The following is a 17,880-nucleotide window of genomic DNA, read 5'->3' as shown; positions in this document are numbered from 1 at the left end:
TCGGGTCGCAGCAGCGCGCCACCACAGCTCCTCCCGCTCCGAACTCGGCCAGTGAGTAGTCCGCAGCTCCGCGACTGGAGTCCCAGGTCGTTCCGGTTGGAAGCCGCTCCACGGTGTTTGGCCCCAACGACAACGGAGACCCGACAGAGAAAAGGTCGGGTTCTCCGTGCAGGGGAAAGATTTAAAAAAGTTTCCCCACAAACCCCCCCCCCCCGCCCCACACCCACATACCCAGTTTAAAAAAAAAAAAAAAAAACATACAAACGAGACAAAAAAATAATAAAAATATGTTTCTTAACATTAATCATAAATTAATTAAAAATAAATTCATAAAAAATATCCCAGTTTATTGAGAGAGGCAAGAGAGGAGATTGCTGGAATCTTGATGAAGACGTTTGCATCTTCTCTAGCCACAGGGGAAGTCCTGGGGGACTGGAAAGTAGCAAACGTGTTCCTTTATTTCAGAAAGGAATGAGAGAATCCAGGTAATTATAGGCCGGCTAGCCTCACGGGAAGCTGGTGGAGAGGATTCTTTGGGATAGGCTTTACTCCCATTTGGGTGTCAATTAGGAACAAGTCAGCATAACTTTCTAAGGCTTTGTACATAGTAGGTCGTGTCTTACTAAATTGCTTGAGATTTTTGAGAAGGTGACAAAGGTAATCGATGAGAGTAAGGCAGTGGATGTTGTCTAGATGGATTTTAGTAAGGTGTTTGATAGTAGGTTGATCCATAAGATGGTCAGTTGATCCATAAAATGATAGGTTGATCCAAAAGATTAAGTCGCTTGGGATTAATAGTGACTTGGTCATAAGGATTTGGAACTGGCTTTCTAATAGAAGACAGAGAGGTGTCGTGGAAAGACAATATTCAGGCTGGAGATCTGATTATGCGCAGGTATATAAGAGATGGTCTTAGCATCATGTTCGGCACAAGCATTGTGAGCCAAAGGGCCTGTTCTTGTGTTGTACTGTTCTATGTCCTAGAAAGGTCCCAACCCGAAATATCACCTGTCCTGGTTCTTCAAAGATGCTGCCTGTCCCCCTGAGTTACTCCAGCACCTTGTATCTGTTTCTGTAAATCCCCTCAGATGAAATTTATCGTGGATGTGCAAATCATTATCATTTGATAACAGAACTAAAAAGTATTAGTGTATTAAAATACATTGAATTTGTCTAACTTTATGATACTTTGATGCTACATGAAATAATTTATGTTTAATGTTAAGAAACAATTTATTTTTAATTCCTCTGTGTAAACAGGAACCACGGTACTGGTCAGAAATTATTTCCTACTGTGGATTTTATTTTGAACTCAAAGCTATTCAAGAGAAAAAGGGTCCCAGTTACAGTTTCTTCATGCAGGTAAATTAAAGTTTTTTTTTGTTTCAAGTCACTAGAATTGCATTTGAAGACATTTCTCTGAAAGCACCATTATCATGAAAAATGCAGGATCTGATGGGCCTGTCCCACTAATGCCCCTGTCCCACTTAGGAAACCTGAACGGAAACCTCTGGAGACTTTGCGCCCCACCCAAGGTTTCCGTGCGGTTCCCGGTGGTTGCAGGTGGTTGCCAGAGGTTTCAGGTAGTGGAAGCAGGCAGGGAGACTGACAAAAACCTCCGGGAACCGCACAGAAACCTTGGGTGGGGCGCAAAGTCTCCAGAGGTATCCGTTCAGGTTTCCTAAGTGGGACAGGGGCATTAGGCAACTTTTTAGGCGACTGCAGGAGACTATGCAGTCGCCACATGGACGCCACATGTTCGCGGGTGGTTGCCGGGGAGTTGCCTTCATGGTCGTGAGGAGTTCCCGCATTCTGGGAACTAGTCGCAGCCTCATGTTGAAAAATCAGCGGCGACCAGAATGACGCCGCCATGGAGAGTAGCGAGAATTCTCGTGCCGTAAATGGGTCGCCAGGAGGTCCTAGTGGGTTGCCAGGAGGTCGAAGGTTCTCGTAGGTTCTTGTAGGTTGTAGCCGGTGCTGACCGGTGAATTTCATTGGCTCATTGGGGAAAAGAAACGTAAGCAGTAGTTTTCAGAACCAAGGATAACCGACGTAATGTTAAATGTCCGCCAAAATTTGCAGCCGTGTATCTCTGGCTTCTTAAAAGTTGTCTCCACTCCTTCTCGCCCCTTCTCCCCCCTTCTCCCCCCTTCTTTTAAAGGACTTATCATACACTGTGCTTTAGCCGTCTTAATTACAGCGCCAACCTTCGTGTTCATCGCGGTGTGTGTTTGTGTCACCTTGGCTTTGCACCGTGTGAATTTCAGACAGTGTTCCCCCCGCTTGCCCTGTGCCCCGCCTGCGATGTGTTTGTGTGTGTGTGTGTCTACTCTGACAGTCGCCGATCCAGTTGCCGGTTTTTCAGGCAACTGCCAGCGACTTGACAGTCGCCTGAAAAACCACCAAAGTGGGACAGGCCCATAAGGAACCTAATGTTAAAATCAAACTTGCTGCTTCTAAACAAAATAAGCCAACATGATAATTAGGGAACCAGCCACGTTTCCAAAGCAACTTAAAGGTCATAATTTCATCCATTATCATTGCCCTTTGGAATGAGTGGCTAGCATGCAGCATTTAGACGTACAAGATCAAGTGATCTTCATTGTGGCTTTTGTTTCACACTCAGCTAAAATACAAGATAGTGAATATTCATCAGTACCTGAAATGATCACAGTCAAATGTAATTAACAGTGCCTCTGACAATCTCAGATAATAATTCCAAATTTGGCACCAGTCCTATTGTAGTGTTTGCTGCCAGATCAAAAATACAGTTGCAGCAGTAGAAAAAAAATATTCCTGCTGAAGAAATTATCACGATGCATGTCTAATTTTATTTTCTCTGTTTAGTATTGTTGGTAATTAAAAAAAAAAGAGATTGCAATAATCCACATTATTTGAATTTTGTGTATAGAAATAGATATATAACTCAAATAGATAAAGAACTCAATATATAACTCTTCGATCAGACGACTGAAAACATTAACATTCTGAAATGTTCAGTTAATATAGAGCATTTGTATTGATACTAGTCGATTGTGTGGGATTTTAGTAATTTGTGTAAACATCTGTTTGGAAACTCAATTCAAGAGGGGTGAGTCTGCACAGAGGTGATCTGAATACAGACTGCTGGAACCATGTAATTGGCATATTGTGGCCGAGTAAATGGTCAAGGTCCAGAAATTAGGTTGTAAAGTTTGATAAATATTTTGGAATTTTGTCTGACAGCATTTGGAACCAAGGAGTACCTTTCCTGATATTTTTGTGGAGATAAAGTGGAAAGTGAAAGTGGCAACACTGTAGATCGTGTGGGAAAGAAGGCATACGGTATGCTTGCCTTCATAGGTCAGGCATTAAGTATGAGCCAGGAAGTTATGATGCACCTTAATAAAACTTCAGTTAGGCTGCATTTAAAGGCATTGCGTACAGTTGTGAGCGTCCCATTATGGGAAGGACGTGGAGGCTTTGGAGATGGTGCTGAAGAGTTTTGCAGAATGCAGGATGGATGAGAGAAGTGCGACAGATTTAAATTATTTGCTGTGGTTCTGTCAGAGGGGAGACCTGATAGAAGTACATAAAACTACGAGAGGCGTAAATATGGGAGACAGTCAGAGCCTTTCTTCCAGGGTGGAAATGTCAAAAATTAGAGCTCATAGCTTTAAGATGAAAGGGGCAAAGTTTAAAGTTTGTTTTTACTTACAAGGTAGTGGTGCCTGGAATGCGCTGCCAGGGGTGGTGGTGAAGGTAGATACGATCTTGGCATCTAGGAGACTTCTTATCGAGTCCACACACAAGATTAGAAGTTGTTCAGCCAGAGCTGACCACACTTCTCGGCATCTGCACAATGGTGTCTGTCTTGCGCTTCTTGTGCTTCTTGTGCGTGGTGGTGGAAAGATTGGTGAAAACAGAGCTGTGATGTGAACACTCTTTCCTTGACCCCATCTAGGAGACTTTTAGATAGGCACATGGATTTGCAAGGAATGAGGTGTATGGATTACGTGCAGGCAGATGAGATTACTCTTCTTGGCATCATGTTCAGCACAGACATTGTGGTCTGAAGGGCCGGTTCCTGTTCTATGTTCTATAAGAGGCTTTTTAGGAAAGATTTCTCTCTTTAGCTTTTAACAGTAAATGTTTGCAGAGGATATTTGTGGCCTTCAAACACCCATATATCCAGTCTCTTAAAGTTTTAAATAATGCAGGAAGTGTTAAATAGTTGTTATTTCCAGAATAAGATATTGATTTTATTGCAGTCACATGGCACTTGACTATTAATTCAATGGAACCATGTTCCTGTTTCTTTTAGCCACCGTCTCTAAATGAGATGCAATTCCCCTTGAGAACAAACTATGATGTTGTTCACCCAAGATCCATCACCAGCTGGTGGAAGTTGTATGCCTGTTCAGCTGTTGCTTCAATCTATCTAATATAGTCGATGCTTGCAATTACACCACTATTTGTTTTGACATATGAAGGCCTCTCTCCAAGGAATACTCCAAACTGAATTACATAGAGTCTGATCTGGTACATGTCTCCTGTGGAAGATCTCAGGTGCAGATAGGTTCTAAATAAATAATGTTGAACTTTTAATGAGACTGTAGCATGTAACCCCCTCCACAGCAATGCAAGAATTTGTTGCAAACTGAAGCAGAACCTTTCCTTGTATGTACACATTTACAAGATAATATCGACCCAATGAGCCACTTTTTCTGGTATACTGACTATACTGCCTTTCAACTGCCTTTAGCAAAAAGCACCGTAGTCTTTAAAATAAAGATCACCTGTCCACTGGAGGTTATGAATTCTAATAATTAAATAATTCCAAGAAAGAAAACATTTTGTCCTAAACTATTAAGCCTTTGAATGATTAATCTCTAATTCTGTTGTCACACTCAAGCTAAGTAAATGTAGCCTAAGATAGAGTTTCAGCATTCAGATATGGTATTTTTTTATGGTTTTAAGGGCACACTTTGCTATTTTACTAGAAGAAGCAATAATGGGTTACTCAACTTCTTTTCAAGTGTGGTATTGGTGCCTACTATCTCCTACCCAATCATAAATCCTTACAGGTGACCAAATGAAGTAGCAGTGGTAGCTCAGCCAATATAGTCATAGAATCATACAGTGTTGAAATAGGCCCTACGGCCCAACCTGCCCATGCTGACTAACATGCCTCATCTACACTAGCCCCACCTGCCCGTGCCTGGCCCATAACCCTCTAAACCTAAACCTTATCCTATCCATGTACCAGTTCAAATGTCTCTTAAACATTATGATAGTACCTGTCTCAACTACCTCCTCCGGCAACTTGTTCCATATATTCACAACCCTTTGTGTTCTGGTTCCTATTAAATCTCCCCCCGCCCCCCCGGTTCTTGATTCCCCTACTCTGGGCAAAAGACTGTCCATTTATATGATCTATTCCTCTCATGATTTTGCATACCTCTGTAAGATCACCCCTTATTCTTCTGCGCTACAAGGAATACAGTTTAGTCTGCTTAACCTCTCGCTATAGCTCAGGCCCTCAAGTCCTGGCAACATCCTTGTAAACCTGCTCTGTACCCTTTCTCTGTACATCTTCTCCATAATATGGTGATCAGATATGAACACAATACTCTAAGTGTGGCTTCACCAATGTCTTATATAACTGTAACATGGCATCTGAGTGATGAAGGCCAATGTGCAAAAAAGTCCTTTTGCCCACCCTGTCTACCTGCGATGCCACTTTCATGGAACTATGTACCTGCATTCTCTCTGCTTCACAACACTCCCCACAGCCCTACCATTCACTACCTTGTTAGACTTCCCAAAATGTAATTCCTCGCATTTCTCCGTATTAAATGCCATCAACCATTTCTCAGCCCACTTGCCCAACCAATCAAAAACCCATCAATATGACCTTCAGAACATTACAAACATTCCTTTTGAAGCAAATGCAGAATAGATGAATGCAGTTCCTAAGCAAACGGACACAAGTTATGCATAATTAACCTTGCCTATACAGAAGACGGTTAATTGAATTTATAATTCAAGTTGCTTATCAATAGCAAGGTTACTCAAACATTAGTTTTGAATGGATTGTAACAGGTTATTTCAAAGTATTCATGATAAAACATTAGATATATTTAACTGACCAAGTGTATGCTATTAATGTATCATCTGGGTTACGATTGCTGATTGTTATCTTGTAGTCGTCCATCTCACTGTTTCATCTCATGAAGGAAAATATCACTGCAATTGTTGGCTTATATATTCTTCTGAACACAGTACAATTGCTTAGCATTCTTTGAAGTGAATGTGATTTTAATAAAATCCCAAGAATGGGCCAAGAAGTGGTAGAGTTGCTGCCTTACAGCGCTTGCAGAGTCAGAGACCCAGGTTCCATCCCGACTACGGGACTTTGTACGTTCACCCCGTGACCGCATGGGTTTTTATCAAGATCTTTGCTTTCCTCCCACACTCCAAAGATGTACAGATTTGTAGGTTAATTGGCTTGGTAGAAGTGTAAATTAGTGTGTGTAGGATAGCGTTAATGTGCAGGGATCGCTGGTCTGTGCAGACTCGGTGGGCCGAAGGGCCTGTTTCCGTGCTGTATCTCCAAACTAAATTAAAACTAAATGTGTATTTTCAAAGTAAAAGACTCGACAGAATGTTTTTCTTGTTGGTAATGAAAAATAGTAACCAATCATAATGTGTCTACCGTACAAACTTAAATAGTTCTTATGCTGTTAATACACTTAATGTGGCACAATATTTGCCTTTTTTTTACATAAAAGACCAGATCCTGAATAAATTTGGAACCATTGTGATGAATCAGTATAAACATATACGGGTGAGGGCAGAACTCATAAAAAATACACAAACAAGGTAACTAATTGACAATTTGATGCTGAATGACTGAATGACTTCCTGTCAACCTAATAAACCTGGCAGGAGTTCTGGAAGATATTATGCAACACCCAAAGCATGCGGTAGGAACATAAACAGGAAGGAAAGCGGTAGGTTAAAGATATAGAAAATGGACTGCACTGATGAAGACAATTTAATAAGAATACTATGACAGAGAAGATAATATACTATGAGAAAAAAATCTATGTCCAATTTACACTGATCTCAATCCGCTCAACTCATATCCTAAAAAAAACCTGAGAATAACAGATAATTTATTGTATATTTATTTATTTTGTCTAATCTAATGTGCCTATAAAGCTGCAGCAAGTAAGAATTTCATTGCTCCAGTTCATATCCAGATGACAAATAAGCACTTGAATTATAATCGTGAGAAGCACTAAGCCTATATATCAATCATTTTCTTCAATCCAACTAGAAGCAGCCACTTGCACAGATATGCAAATTTGAAGTTCATAATGAGTTGATGAGAAACTACAGGTTGTTAACTAAGCACAACTATGCACGTCTTGTATTTATGGAATAATCTAACTGGAGAAATCAAACATGACAAATACCATAACTGAATCTCACCAAGATATGACTAGAGCTATTTTTAGTAGAGGATGATTCAGTATGAGACCCAGAATGCTGAAATACTTGTCTCCATACACATGACACACGAGAGATTTTACAGTTAGAGTGAGTACACAATAGCCTTGACTACGGTGCAATTCGTGGCTATGCATACATAGCACATGTGGAGCAGCTAACGCTCTTGAAGTTGAAAACAAACGAGCAATTGCTGAGAGTATTAAATCAATAATAATTTGATATGTCTGGAACACTCAGCAGGCAAGCAACAAGTGTGAAAAGATAAACAATTAACTTTTTAGATCAAAGATGTTTTGGGAAAATCAGACAAAAGAGCAAACAAATTAGCTTTAAGTTGCAGAGAGTTTGGAGGAGAGATGAACAGGACAAAGGGGGATGTCTTTGATAGGGTGAGGCAAGTGTGCAAAGGAAAACAAGGTGTTGTTCATCTGGCTTAAATTGGGTTTTCTTAAAAAAAGATGAGGCCACAGACAAATGGTTCAGAGAGGGAAAGGAGTTGCGAATTAAACTGTTAGGTAACAGGAAACTCAGGGTCAGATCTGTGCTCAGGGTCAGATGTGAGTGCTGAACAAAGCAGTCAATCAGTCTACGTTTGATTAGTTTGAAAGTTTAGGGATGGGTCTCGAGTAGAACTGAAACAAAGACTATTTCACATATCCCACAAAAATGGGCTTTGCTTGGGGCTATGTTGGCATGAATTCATGTTAACGTGCAGCCTGTAGAAATGATTATGAAGCCACCACTGAAAACCATTGGCTGACGTCGAAACCCCTGACATACATTCAGATCTATCAGGTTAAAGCACCGTGGCAGTTCACAGATTTTTGGACTCAGTGCAGATTATCAGATAGTTATTCAACTCCTGCAAGAACTACTCTTTCAGCTATGGAAGAGTTAATGTAGTAGACATCAACACTGAGAGTTTTGTGCAAGATAAGTTGAATGCATTCATCATCATTGTCAGAAAGATTTAATAAAATTGATTTATTTTGAACAGAGGAAAAGGCACATATACAGTGTGTGTCCCCTGTGGAATACTTCATGTTCAGATTGTATTCCTGCCAAATCATTCCTTGTGGCATGAAGCCTTCATAAGTATACTTCCTCTCTAATGCTCAGTGACTTGAATCTGCTCAAAGATAACAAATGACAGACATTCAGATTGCTTTTGTTTTATAAGCATAATTTATATATTTAGGTGGAACAAAAAATCAGTATTACTATTTTTATATTAAACAAACTGACAGTAGTTTCTGAAGAAGGGTCTCCACCCAAACCATTGTCTGACCATTCCCTCCATAGATGATGGTTGACCTGCTGAGTTCCTCCAGCATTTTGTGTTTCCAGCATCTGCAGTTACTTGTCCCTAACAGGAGTTTCGTTCCTTGGTTGTGAAATGCAGAACGTTTTAAGAACGTAAGAAGCAGGAGTAAATCAAATGACTTCTTCACCATTGGACAAGTTTGGGACTGTGCCTGCATCTGTCCAATTTTCATGTCCCTTGATTCCTTAAAGGGTCTGTCCCATGAGCATGCGACTGCATGCGGCAAGCGCGACCAAACAGGAAGCGGGCGCCGCGCAGAGGTCGAGTGATCCCCGTACAGGGCCTGTCCCACCAGCATGCGACTGCATGCGGCGAACGCGCAACCAAACCGGAAGCGGAGGTCGAGTGATCCCGTATGAGTTGACGTGAAGTTCGAGCGAAGTCCGCGGGAAGTTCGTGTGTGACGTACGGCGTCAAGACGCTGCGTACGGCGTTGAGATGCTGCGCACGCCCGTCGAGGCGGTGCGTACGGCCTCAATGAGGCTGCGGGTCGGCAGGCCGTTGCCGCGTGGAATTTTTGGACAGTGTCAGTTTTTTGGAGCCCAGCACGATATTGGGACCAGCTCCGCACAACTCCATACAGCTCCGGCGATCGAAGTGGGACCAGCCCCGCGAGGCCGTACGGCTCAAGTGACCACGTTAGGACGCGCTTGCTGCATGTAGCCGCATGCTCGTGGGACAGGCCCTTAAGTGTGTAAACATGTGTCAATCTCTGTCTAGAATATATTCAATGCCTTGACGGAAGATAATTCATATATTTTCCTCATCTCAGTCCTAAATGGGCAACTCCTTATCCTGAGATAATCTCCTCATTCTGCACACCATTTTGTGTAAACAAACTCTTAGCATCTATCAGGTAAACTCTCAGAATCATACAGTGCCCTCCATAATGTTTGGGACAAAGACCCATCATTTATTTATTTGCCTCTGTATTCCACAATTTGAGATTTGTAATAGAAAAAAATCGCATGTGATTATAGTGCACATTGTCAGATTTTAATAGAGGCCATTTTTATACATTTTTGTTTCACCATGTAGAAATTACAGCAGTGTTTATTTCAGGGCACCATAATGTTTGGGACACAGCAATGTCATGTAAATGAAAGTAGTCATGTTTAGTATTTTGTTGCATATCCCTTGCATGCAATGACTGCTTGAAGTCTGCGATTCATGGACATCACCAGTTGCTGGGTGTCTTCTCTGGTCATGCTCTGCCAGGCCTGTATAGCAACCATCTTTAGCTTAAGCTTGTTTTAGGGGCTAGTCCCCTTCAGTTTCCTCTTCATCATATAAAAGGCATGCTCAATTGGGTTCAGATCAGGTGATTGACTTGGCCACTCAAGAATTGACCATTTGTTAACTTGTTAATTTGTTAACTTTGAAAAACTCTTAACCGGTATTTAACCGGCATTTGTTTGCACTTGAGCAGATAGGATGTGTCTATACACTTCAGAATTCATTATGCTACTACAATCAGCAGTTGTATCATCAATTAAGATAAGTGAGCCAGTACCTTCAACAGCCATACAGCCCAGGCCATAACACCCCCACCACCTTGTTTCACAGATGAGGTGGTATGCTTTGGATCTTGGGCAGTTCCTTCTCTCCTCCATACTTTGATGTAAGTTAATCTTCATCTCATCTGTCCACAAGTCTTTTTCCAGAACTGTGGTTGCTCTTTTAAGTACTTCTTGGCAAACTGTAACCCGGCTATCCTATTTTTGTGACTAACCAGGGGTTTGCATCTTGCAGTGTAGCCTCTGTATTTCTGTTCATGAAGTCTTCAGTGGACAGTGGTCATTGACAAATCCATACCTGACTCCTGAAGAGTGTTTCTAATCTGTCGGACAGGTGTTTGAGGATTTTCCTTTATTATAGATAGAATTCTTCTGTCATCAGCTGTGGAGGTCTTCCTTGGTCTGCCAGTCCCTTTTTGATTAGTAAGCTCACCAGTGCTCTCTTTTTTCTTAAAGATGTTCCAAACAGTTGATTTTGGTAAGCCTAAGGTTTGGCTGATGTACCTAACAGTTTTATTCTTGTTTCTCAGTTTCATAATGGCTTATTTGACTTTCATTGGCACAATTTTGGTCGTCATGTTGATAAACAGCAATAAATGTTTCCAAAGGTGATGGAAAGACTGGAGGAATGACTAGGTGCTGAGAACTCTCTTATACCTTATAATTAAAAACGCCTGTGAAGCCATGTGTCCCTAACATTATGGTGCCCTGAAATGGATTGACTATGTATAAACACAGCTGTAATTTTTATATGGTGAAACCAAATGTATAAAAATACCCTTTAATAAAATCTGACAATGTGCACTTTAACCACATGTCATTTTTTCTATTACAAATCTCAAATTGTATAGTCGAGAGGCAAATAAATAAATGATGGGTCTTTGTCCCAAACATTATGGAGGGCACTGTATGTTTCAAGAGATCATCTCATTTTTTTCTAAACACAAAGAACAATCATATTGTTTCCTCAGAGGACGACATGCTCTTTGTGAGAACCATTCTCGTGAAACTATACTTCTATAGCTCCAAGGCAAATATACTGTAGCATCCTTATGTACATCAAACAAAACTGTGCACTGTACTCCAGGATGTGGTTTTACCAAAGCCCTGCAAAATTGAAGCAAGCCAGCCTTACTCTTGTACTCCAACTTTTTTGCAATAAAGGGCAATACACTGTTCGCACCACTGACAGTTTGCTATTTCTGAGTTCATGAACCAACAAACCAAGGTCTCTTTGCACACTGTCAGTTATCAATTACTCACCATTTAAAAATATCAGGCTAGAAATTCTAAAATGCATAAAATCCCGTGTAAATCGTCATTATAGAGGGCAGCCTTGCCAGTTTCTCCCAGGTTCGTAGTGATGTTCATATGCACACAATATCCAAGGAGTTATGTACAATTCATTCACTTTCAGCATGATTATACAGGGAACCTTGCCTACTTTTAAATGGTATAGGAAATGTCATAACTTACCTGCATTGTCTACCAACTGGTGTGACCTCAAGTAGCCGTTCACAATAATCCTAGTATGCTTGATGCCCTATTTTTGGAAGTGGTAGAACATTTTTTGAGGGACTCAGAGGTCCAAGCGCTGCTATGAAGTCAAACTGTGGGTTATGGTGAGCATTTGGGCTTCATTGATGGGAGAGTAAGTCATAATAAGGTAAGATATTTATTTTTAATGGAAAGAACTGGAGATAAAACAAGTGGACATTAAGGCAAGGGTATGCTTCTTCTCTGGGAATTGGGAGATCAGAGACAACCATAGTGTCCCTGGTGACTGTACCTGCAGGAAAGGTGTCACACTGCAGCTTCTTTCAGGCTATATGGAGCAGTTGGAGCTGTGATGAACTCACTGTGGAACATCTGCGATGTGAAAAATATTGTAGATCAGATGTTGAGTGAATTGGTCATGCTACAGATAAAGAAAAAAAGGAGATAGATGACCAAAAGAAGAGCAGTCACTTCATGTTGGTAGTGGCCATTCCCCCTCTCAAACAGATATATCATTTTGGAGGATAGACAAAAATGCTGGAGAAACTCAGCGGGTGAGGCAGCATCTATGGAGCAGAGGAGTAGGCAACGTTTCGGGTTGAGACCCTTCTTCAGACTGGATATGGTTGTGTGGAGTAGCCTCTCATTGGAATGCAGTAGCAGCAGTGTGATTAGCACTGATGCATAGCAGTGGATGGAAAGGTCTGTTTGTGCAGTACTGGTGGGGGGTTTGTTAATAGGAGAACGTGCTTCAGTGGCCAAGAGCAGTACACCAAAATGGTAGTTTGCCTCCCTGGTGCCAGGTCAATGATGTCTTAGACAGGGTATAGAAGATTCTGAAAGGGGTGTGAAGATAACCAGTTTGTAGTACATATTGTCTATTTTCTACCATTTAATTTATTTAACAATTCCTGCTGATATATCATCCCATCTATTTTAGGGCTTCTAATAAGCTTTCACCCTTAAAAATTGCTGTCATATCAGTGAAACTGAACTTCCACGAAAGCCTTCTTGAGTTTGCTTAATCATTCTATAATTTTTCGTAATGCCTTATTATCACGTGTTTCATAATAAATTCCAGCCTTTTCCCAAAAAATGATACAGGGTCCATAACTATTTTCTTTCTTTCCTCAGTAGAAGAATACTAGGATTGTACAGAATTAGACCAAATGTGGAATATCAACTCTAATTTCCATTATTTCTGCATTTTTCCTCTTTTGGTACCCATGGAAACTAAGAATTTGGCAGATTTATTTGAGCATAATTTCTCCAGTACTTTGTCAAACTTCATTGAAAATAGATGTTTCCCAAAGTGAAATGCAATAGTGATCAATAGACAATAGACAATAGGTCCAGGAGTACGCCATTCAGCCCTTCGAGCGAGCACCGTTATTCACTGTTATCATAGCTGATCATCCACAATCAGTACCCCATTCCTGCCTTCTCCCCATATCCGTTAACTCCACTATCTTTGAGCTCTATTTAACTATCTTGAAAGCATCCAGAGAATCAGCCTCCATTGCTTTCTGAGGCGGAGAATTCCACACATTCACAACTCTCTGAGTGAAAAGTTTTTCTCATCTCCGTTCTAAATGGCCAACCCCTTATTCCTAAACTGTGGCCCCTGATTCTGGACTCCCCCAATATCGGGAACATGTTTCCTGCCTCTATCGTGTCCAATCCCTTAATAATCTTACTGTATGTGTTTCAATAAGATCCCTTCTCTTGTCATGAAGGCTAACATGCCATTAGCTATCTTCACTGCCTGTTGTACCTGCATGCTTACATTTCCTTCTTCAGACTGGATATGGTTGTGTGGAGTAGCCTCTTATTGGAATGCAGAAGCAGCAGTGACTGATGTACAAGGACACCCAAATCTCATTGTACATCTCCTTTTCCTAACTTAACACCATTCAGATAATAATCTGCCCTTCTGTTCTTGCCACCAAAGTGGATAACCTCACATTTATCCACATCAAACTGCATCTGCCATGCATCTGTCCACTCCCCTAACCTGTCCAAGTCACCCTGCATCCTCATGGCATCCTCCTTACAGTTCACACTGCCACCCAGCTTTGTGTCATCTGTAAATTTGCTAATGTTACTGTTAATCCCTTCATCTAAATCATTAATGTATATTATAAATAGCTGCGATCCCAGTACCGAGCCTTGCGGTATCCCACTCGTCACTGGCTGCCATTATGAAAGGGACCCATTAATCCCTACTCTTTGTTTCCTGTCTGCCAACCAATTTTCTATCCATGTCAGTACCCTACCCCAATACTATGTGGGATAATATTGCCCACTAATCTCCTGTGTGAGACTTTATCAAAGGCTTTCTGAAAGTCCATGTACACTATATCCACTCTCCCTTGTCCATTTTCCAAGTTACATCATCAAAACATTCTAGAAGATTAGTCAATCATGATTACCCTTTCGTAAATCCCTGCTGACTGAGACCGATCCTGTTACTGCTATCCAAATGTGTCGCTATTTCATCTTTTATAATTTAATCCAGCATCTGCCCCACCACCAATTTCAGGATAACTGATCTATAATTCCCTGATTTCTCTCCTTCCTTTCTTAAAAAGTGGGATAACCCTCCCATCCACAGGAACTGATCCTGAATCTATAGATTGTAGTTTGCCAGAGAAAATAGGCAACATTGTTCTTTAAAGCAATCTTGTCCCTTGTCCTAAAACCTTTTATGTCACCACTCTGCAATCCCCAATTATTGCCGCTCGAGCTCCCCATGGGTCATGCTGATCTCCACTTCTTCTCCATATTAATCCTCACTCTGCTGACCCACTCTGTTCCTCTCCCTCTGAAGCAGCGCTCCTGGCCTGCTTGTACCTGAATGTGCAACTGAGCACCACACCCATCAGACCTGACTGCAGGATTTTCCCTTGTGCATCAGTGTAATGGTTGTGCCATACATGAGACTTCAGCCTGTTGTACAACAGACATTTGCAAATACTGTTTCCCCGATTGAAATCGTCAATGACATGGCAACAATGATAATTTTGATCATTTGAAAGATGAACAAAATGCGTAGAGCACCTTTTAGGAGATTTGTCTTCCTCTGTACTTTCTGGAAAGACCTGCTTTATTCTATAGCCTTTATCTTTCAATTCATCTCACATCCTTTACCTAAATATGTGCCATGTTTACTTTTTTTTGTTTTATGCTTTTCCTTAAGATTTTTGGCTGTAGTGAGATTAGTGATGAATATATATGGCTAAATATTTTTATTTATTTATAGCCAGTTGATATCTGCAAATATGTAACAGAATAACTAAATAAAAATCAGCGGCCACCATTCAGTGTCATTGTAGAACTTCAATAAATTAAGTGACAGAAATATCAAATCAAGTACTGGCACCTTGCGTTTTATGCGTGTTTTTGAAATAACACACTTGTTGATTTAATACCAAAGCTTGATTTACACGCACATATTTTTCGAATTACGCGCTCAAATTTACACCTGGTAGTTTAGTCGCGTTTTTGTTTAATTTATGCATTTTTGAATTAGGCACTACTTTTCCAAGAACGTAACGCCCACGTAAACCGCGAGGTTCCGGCACATTTAAAATAATATCTTACAATTGAATTGTATTAATTGTTGGACATAAATAACATTTCCTTTTATTACTCAGATTAGTGAATATTATAATTATTCTCTTGTTTCAATGTGTTCTAGCTTAATGAACATTAGTTAAATAGTCAGAGCATTTGCAGAATGTATCTTTTAAACAATATTGTTTTTGTTAAATAATCACATAGCTCAACACTAATCTATTCTGTTCATGCTTATCATTTATCAAGGAAGGACTGCACGACATACAAGTGCCTTTTGCTTTGAATATGACACCCTATTTAAATCATATCATCACAACACAGTGATTTAAATTGAATCCGGTCATCTACATTTCCCCGGGTTGAAAAACCCAGAACCTTAAAGGAAATGGAAGTAGCATGCTCATGAAGTTGTGGTTCTTACTGAATTACATGTGAGTTATAGAGAGCAAGTCTTTTCTGATTGGCATAGACCAGCCCCATAGGTAGCCTACACAGCCAGAAGCCAGTCAACATCGCCAAATGCCGGGTGGAAAATGAAATAAAAATGATGACAATTAGGTCCTTTTGTGATACCAGGACCTTCATATTCTGAAGACTTCCAGATTCACCTCTACCACAAATACACTCATTTGTTCACTTTTCATAATCCATATAAGCCTTGGGCCAAAAAATAATTATAAAATCACTTGGTAAGCAATCACATATTGTGAAACAAACATTGACACTGCTGGAAATGCTCAGCAGGTCACCTCCAGAGAGCAAAATACAGTGAATGTTTTAGATTGATGGCATTCATTGGAACTAGGGAAATATAGAAAAAAAGCATTTTAATACCATGTGTGTGTGTGTGCTTTTATTTAAAACAGAGGAAATAGTATCGCACCAGGGCTGGTAAAAATTGAATTCCACATCCTCTCTCATTTGTTCTTCTCCATCCCTCTTTTTATCAGTTGTGATCTAAAATAGTTTAAGCAGTAAGATGGGGCAACTAGAAAAGTGCTAAAACATCATAAATATGGAATTAAATAATAGCATTTCATAATTGCATTAAATAAAGTCACAAATCACCAAATCCTCACTAATAAAAGGATCTCTTGATTTAATTGATATTCCAGAGATTAAATCACGCAGACACAAATTTACCTTATGGAATTACTGAACGCAAGGCTTTCAGCTTGAGACAGGAACGTGAATTGAAATATGAGATCATGGTACAGACAAAGATAGATGAAGAATGGCAAGTCTTTACCACTGGTTACTCACGTCAGAAATTTGGTATTACCAAAAAGTCCTGCCAAAGTGAGGTAAGTTATGATTTTAATGTAATTAACATTGATCTTTTATTACCCTACCAATAATTGTCAAAATTTAACCTATTACTAAAAAATAATTAGTCTATTATGTAGTATTATGGGTGCAGTCATTGCCAACTCAATTTAAATGTCAATATTTTACCAGGGATCAAAGGAAATAAAAGAGGTAAATCCAAGTGTAGGAATACCAATGTCTTTTGTTGTAATTGCCCCAACGAATTTTTTAAGTTAGTCTTTGACCACCCACATCTCCTGCATAAAACCTCCATGACAGAATAAAACCTATGTTTTTTATCCAGTGCTGAAGGAGATCACTTTTTATTTTCCACTGAACTTTTGCTTGCTGCTGATGTTAATAAGGCTGATGTTAGTGTAACAATCAGAAGGTGATGACATTGTTCTGCTGTGTTAAGATAGACAAAGTCTATAACATCATGATGTCAAAACTCTGTGCACATATTCTCTCCATACGTCTGGCTGTGCATAGAAATGTTGGGGCTTCACAATACAGGATGCAGGTTATACATTTCAAAGCTCAGGGCACAATGTAAAAACAACTTTTTGACTTCTGTCTTAACAGTATATCTATGTCAAAGAAAAATAATGATCTCATGGTTTGTTTTCAGGTTCTGTTGGTGTCTGGGCTGACAATGCCTGTTTATGTGACATTTGCTCTTCTTTTTCCTGTATCTTGAAGAAAACGAGTAAAGCAATTAGAAAAACAACTTTGGACAACAATGCTCAAATCATGACTATTTGATCTTGCCATTTATTTTTCAATGGGTGGGTGGGGGGACGGGGGACGGGGGGGCAGGGAGGACACCATTGATCTATTCTCCCTTTGTGACTTTTCTTGTGATAAAAGTTTACCTGAAAATCTGTTGTCAATTTTATATTTGTTGAACTTTCAAACTTGAATAGGTTTTCAACTGAAAAAATGTCCGGTTTTAAAAAAAAGAGAAGCCTTTAACTAGAGTACTAAAATACATAGAAACATAGAAAAATAGGTGCAGGAGTAGGCCATTCGGCCCAAGGAGCCAGCACTGCCATTCAATATGATCATGGCTGATCATCTAAAATCAGTACCCTGTTCTTGATTTTTCCCCATTTCCCTTGATTCCTTCAGGTCTAAGAGCTAAATCTAACTCTG

General features: G+C 40.1%; 1 protein-coding gene across 1 annotated transcript in view; it reads left to right on the top strand.

Annotated features, from left to right (window-relative positions):
• The window catches only part of btbd16 (BTB (POZ) domain containing 16), an 84,214-nt gene extending 66,690 nt beyond the window's left edge, over nt 1–17,524 (top strand). Inside the window, exons 15-17 of the mRNA XM_055646802.1 lie at nt 1,261–1,362; nt 16,533–16,721; nt 17,357–17,524. Of these exons, the coding sequence (XP_055502777.1) occupies nt 1,261–1,362; nt 16,533–16,721; nt 17,357–17,425 (360 nt within the window). The 3' untranslated portion in view covers nt 17,426–17,524. The remainder of the gene's footprint in view (nt 1–1,260; nt 1,363–16,532; nt 16,722–17,356) is intronic.
• Nucleotides 17,525–17,880: the final 356 nt, after the last annotated feature.

Source organism: Leucoraja erinacea, chromosome 15, assembly GCF_028641065.1.
Source record: "Leucoraja erinacea ecotype New England chromosome 15, Leri_hhj_1, whole genome shotgun sequence".
NCBI lineage: Eukaryota > Metazoa > Chordata > Chondrichthyes > Rajiformes > Rajidae > Leucoraja > Leucoraja erinaceus.
This window is presented reverse-complemented; position numbering and strand designations above follow the sequence as displayed.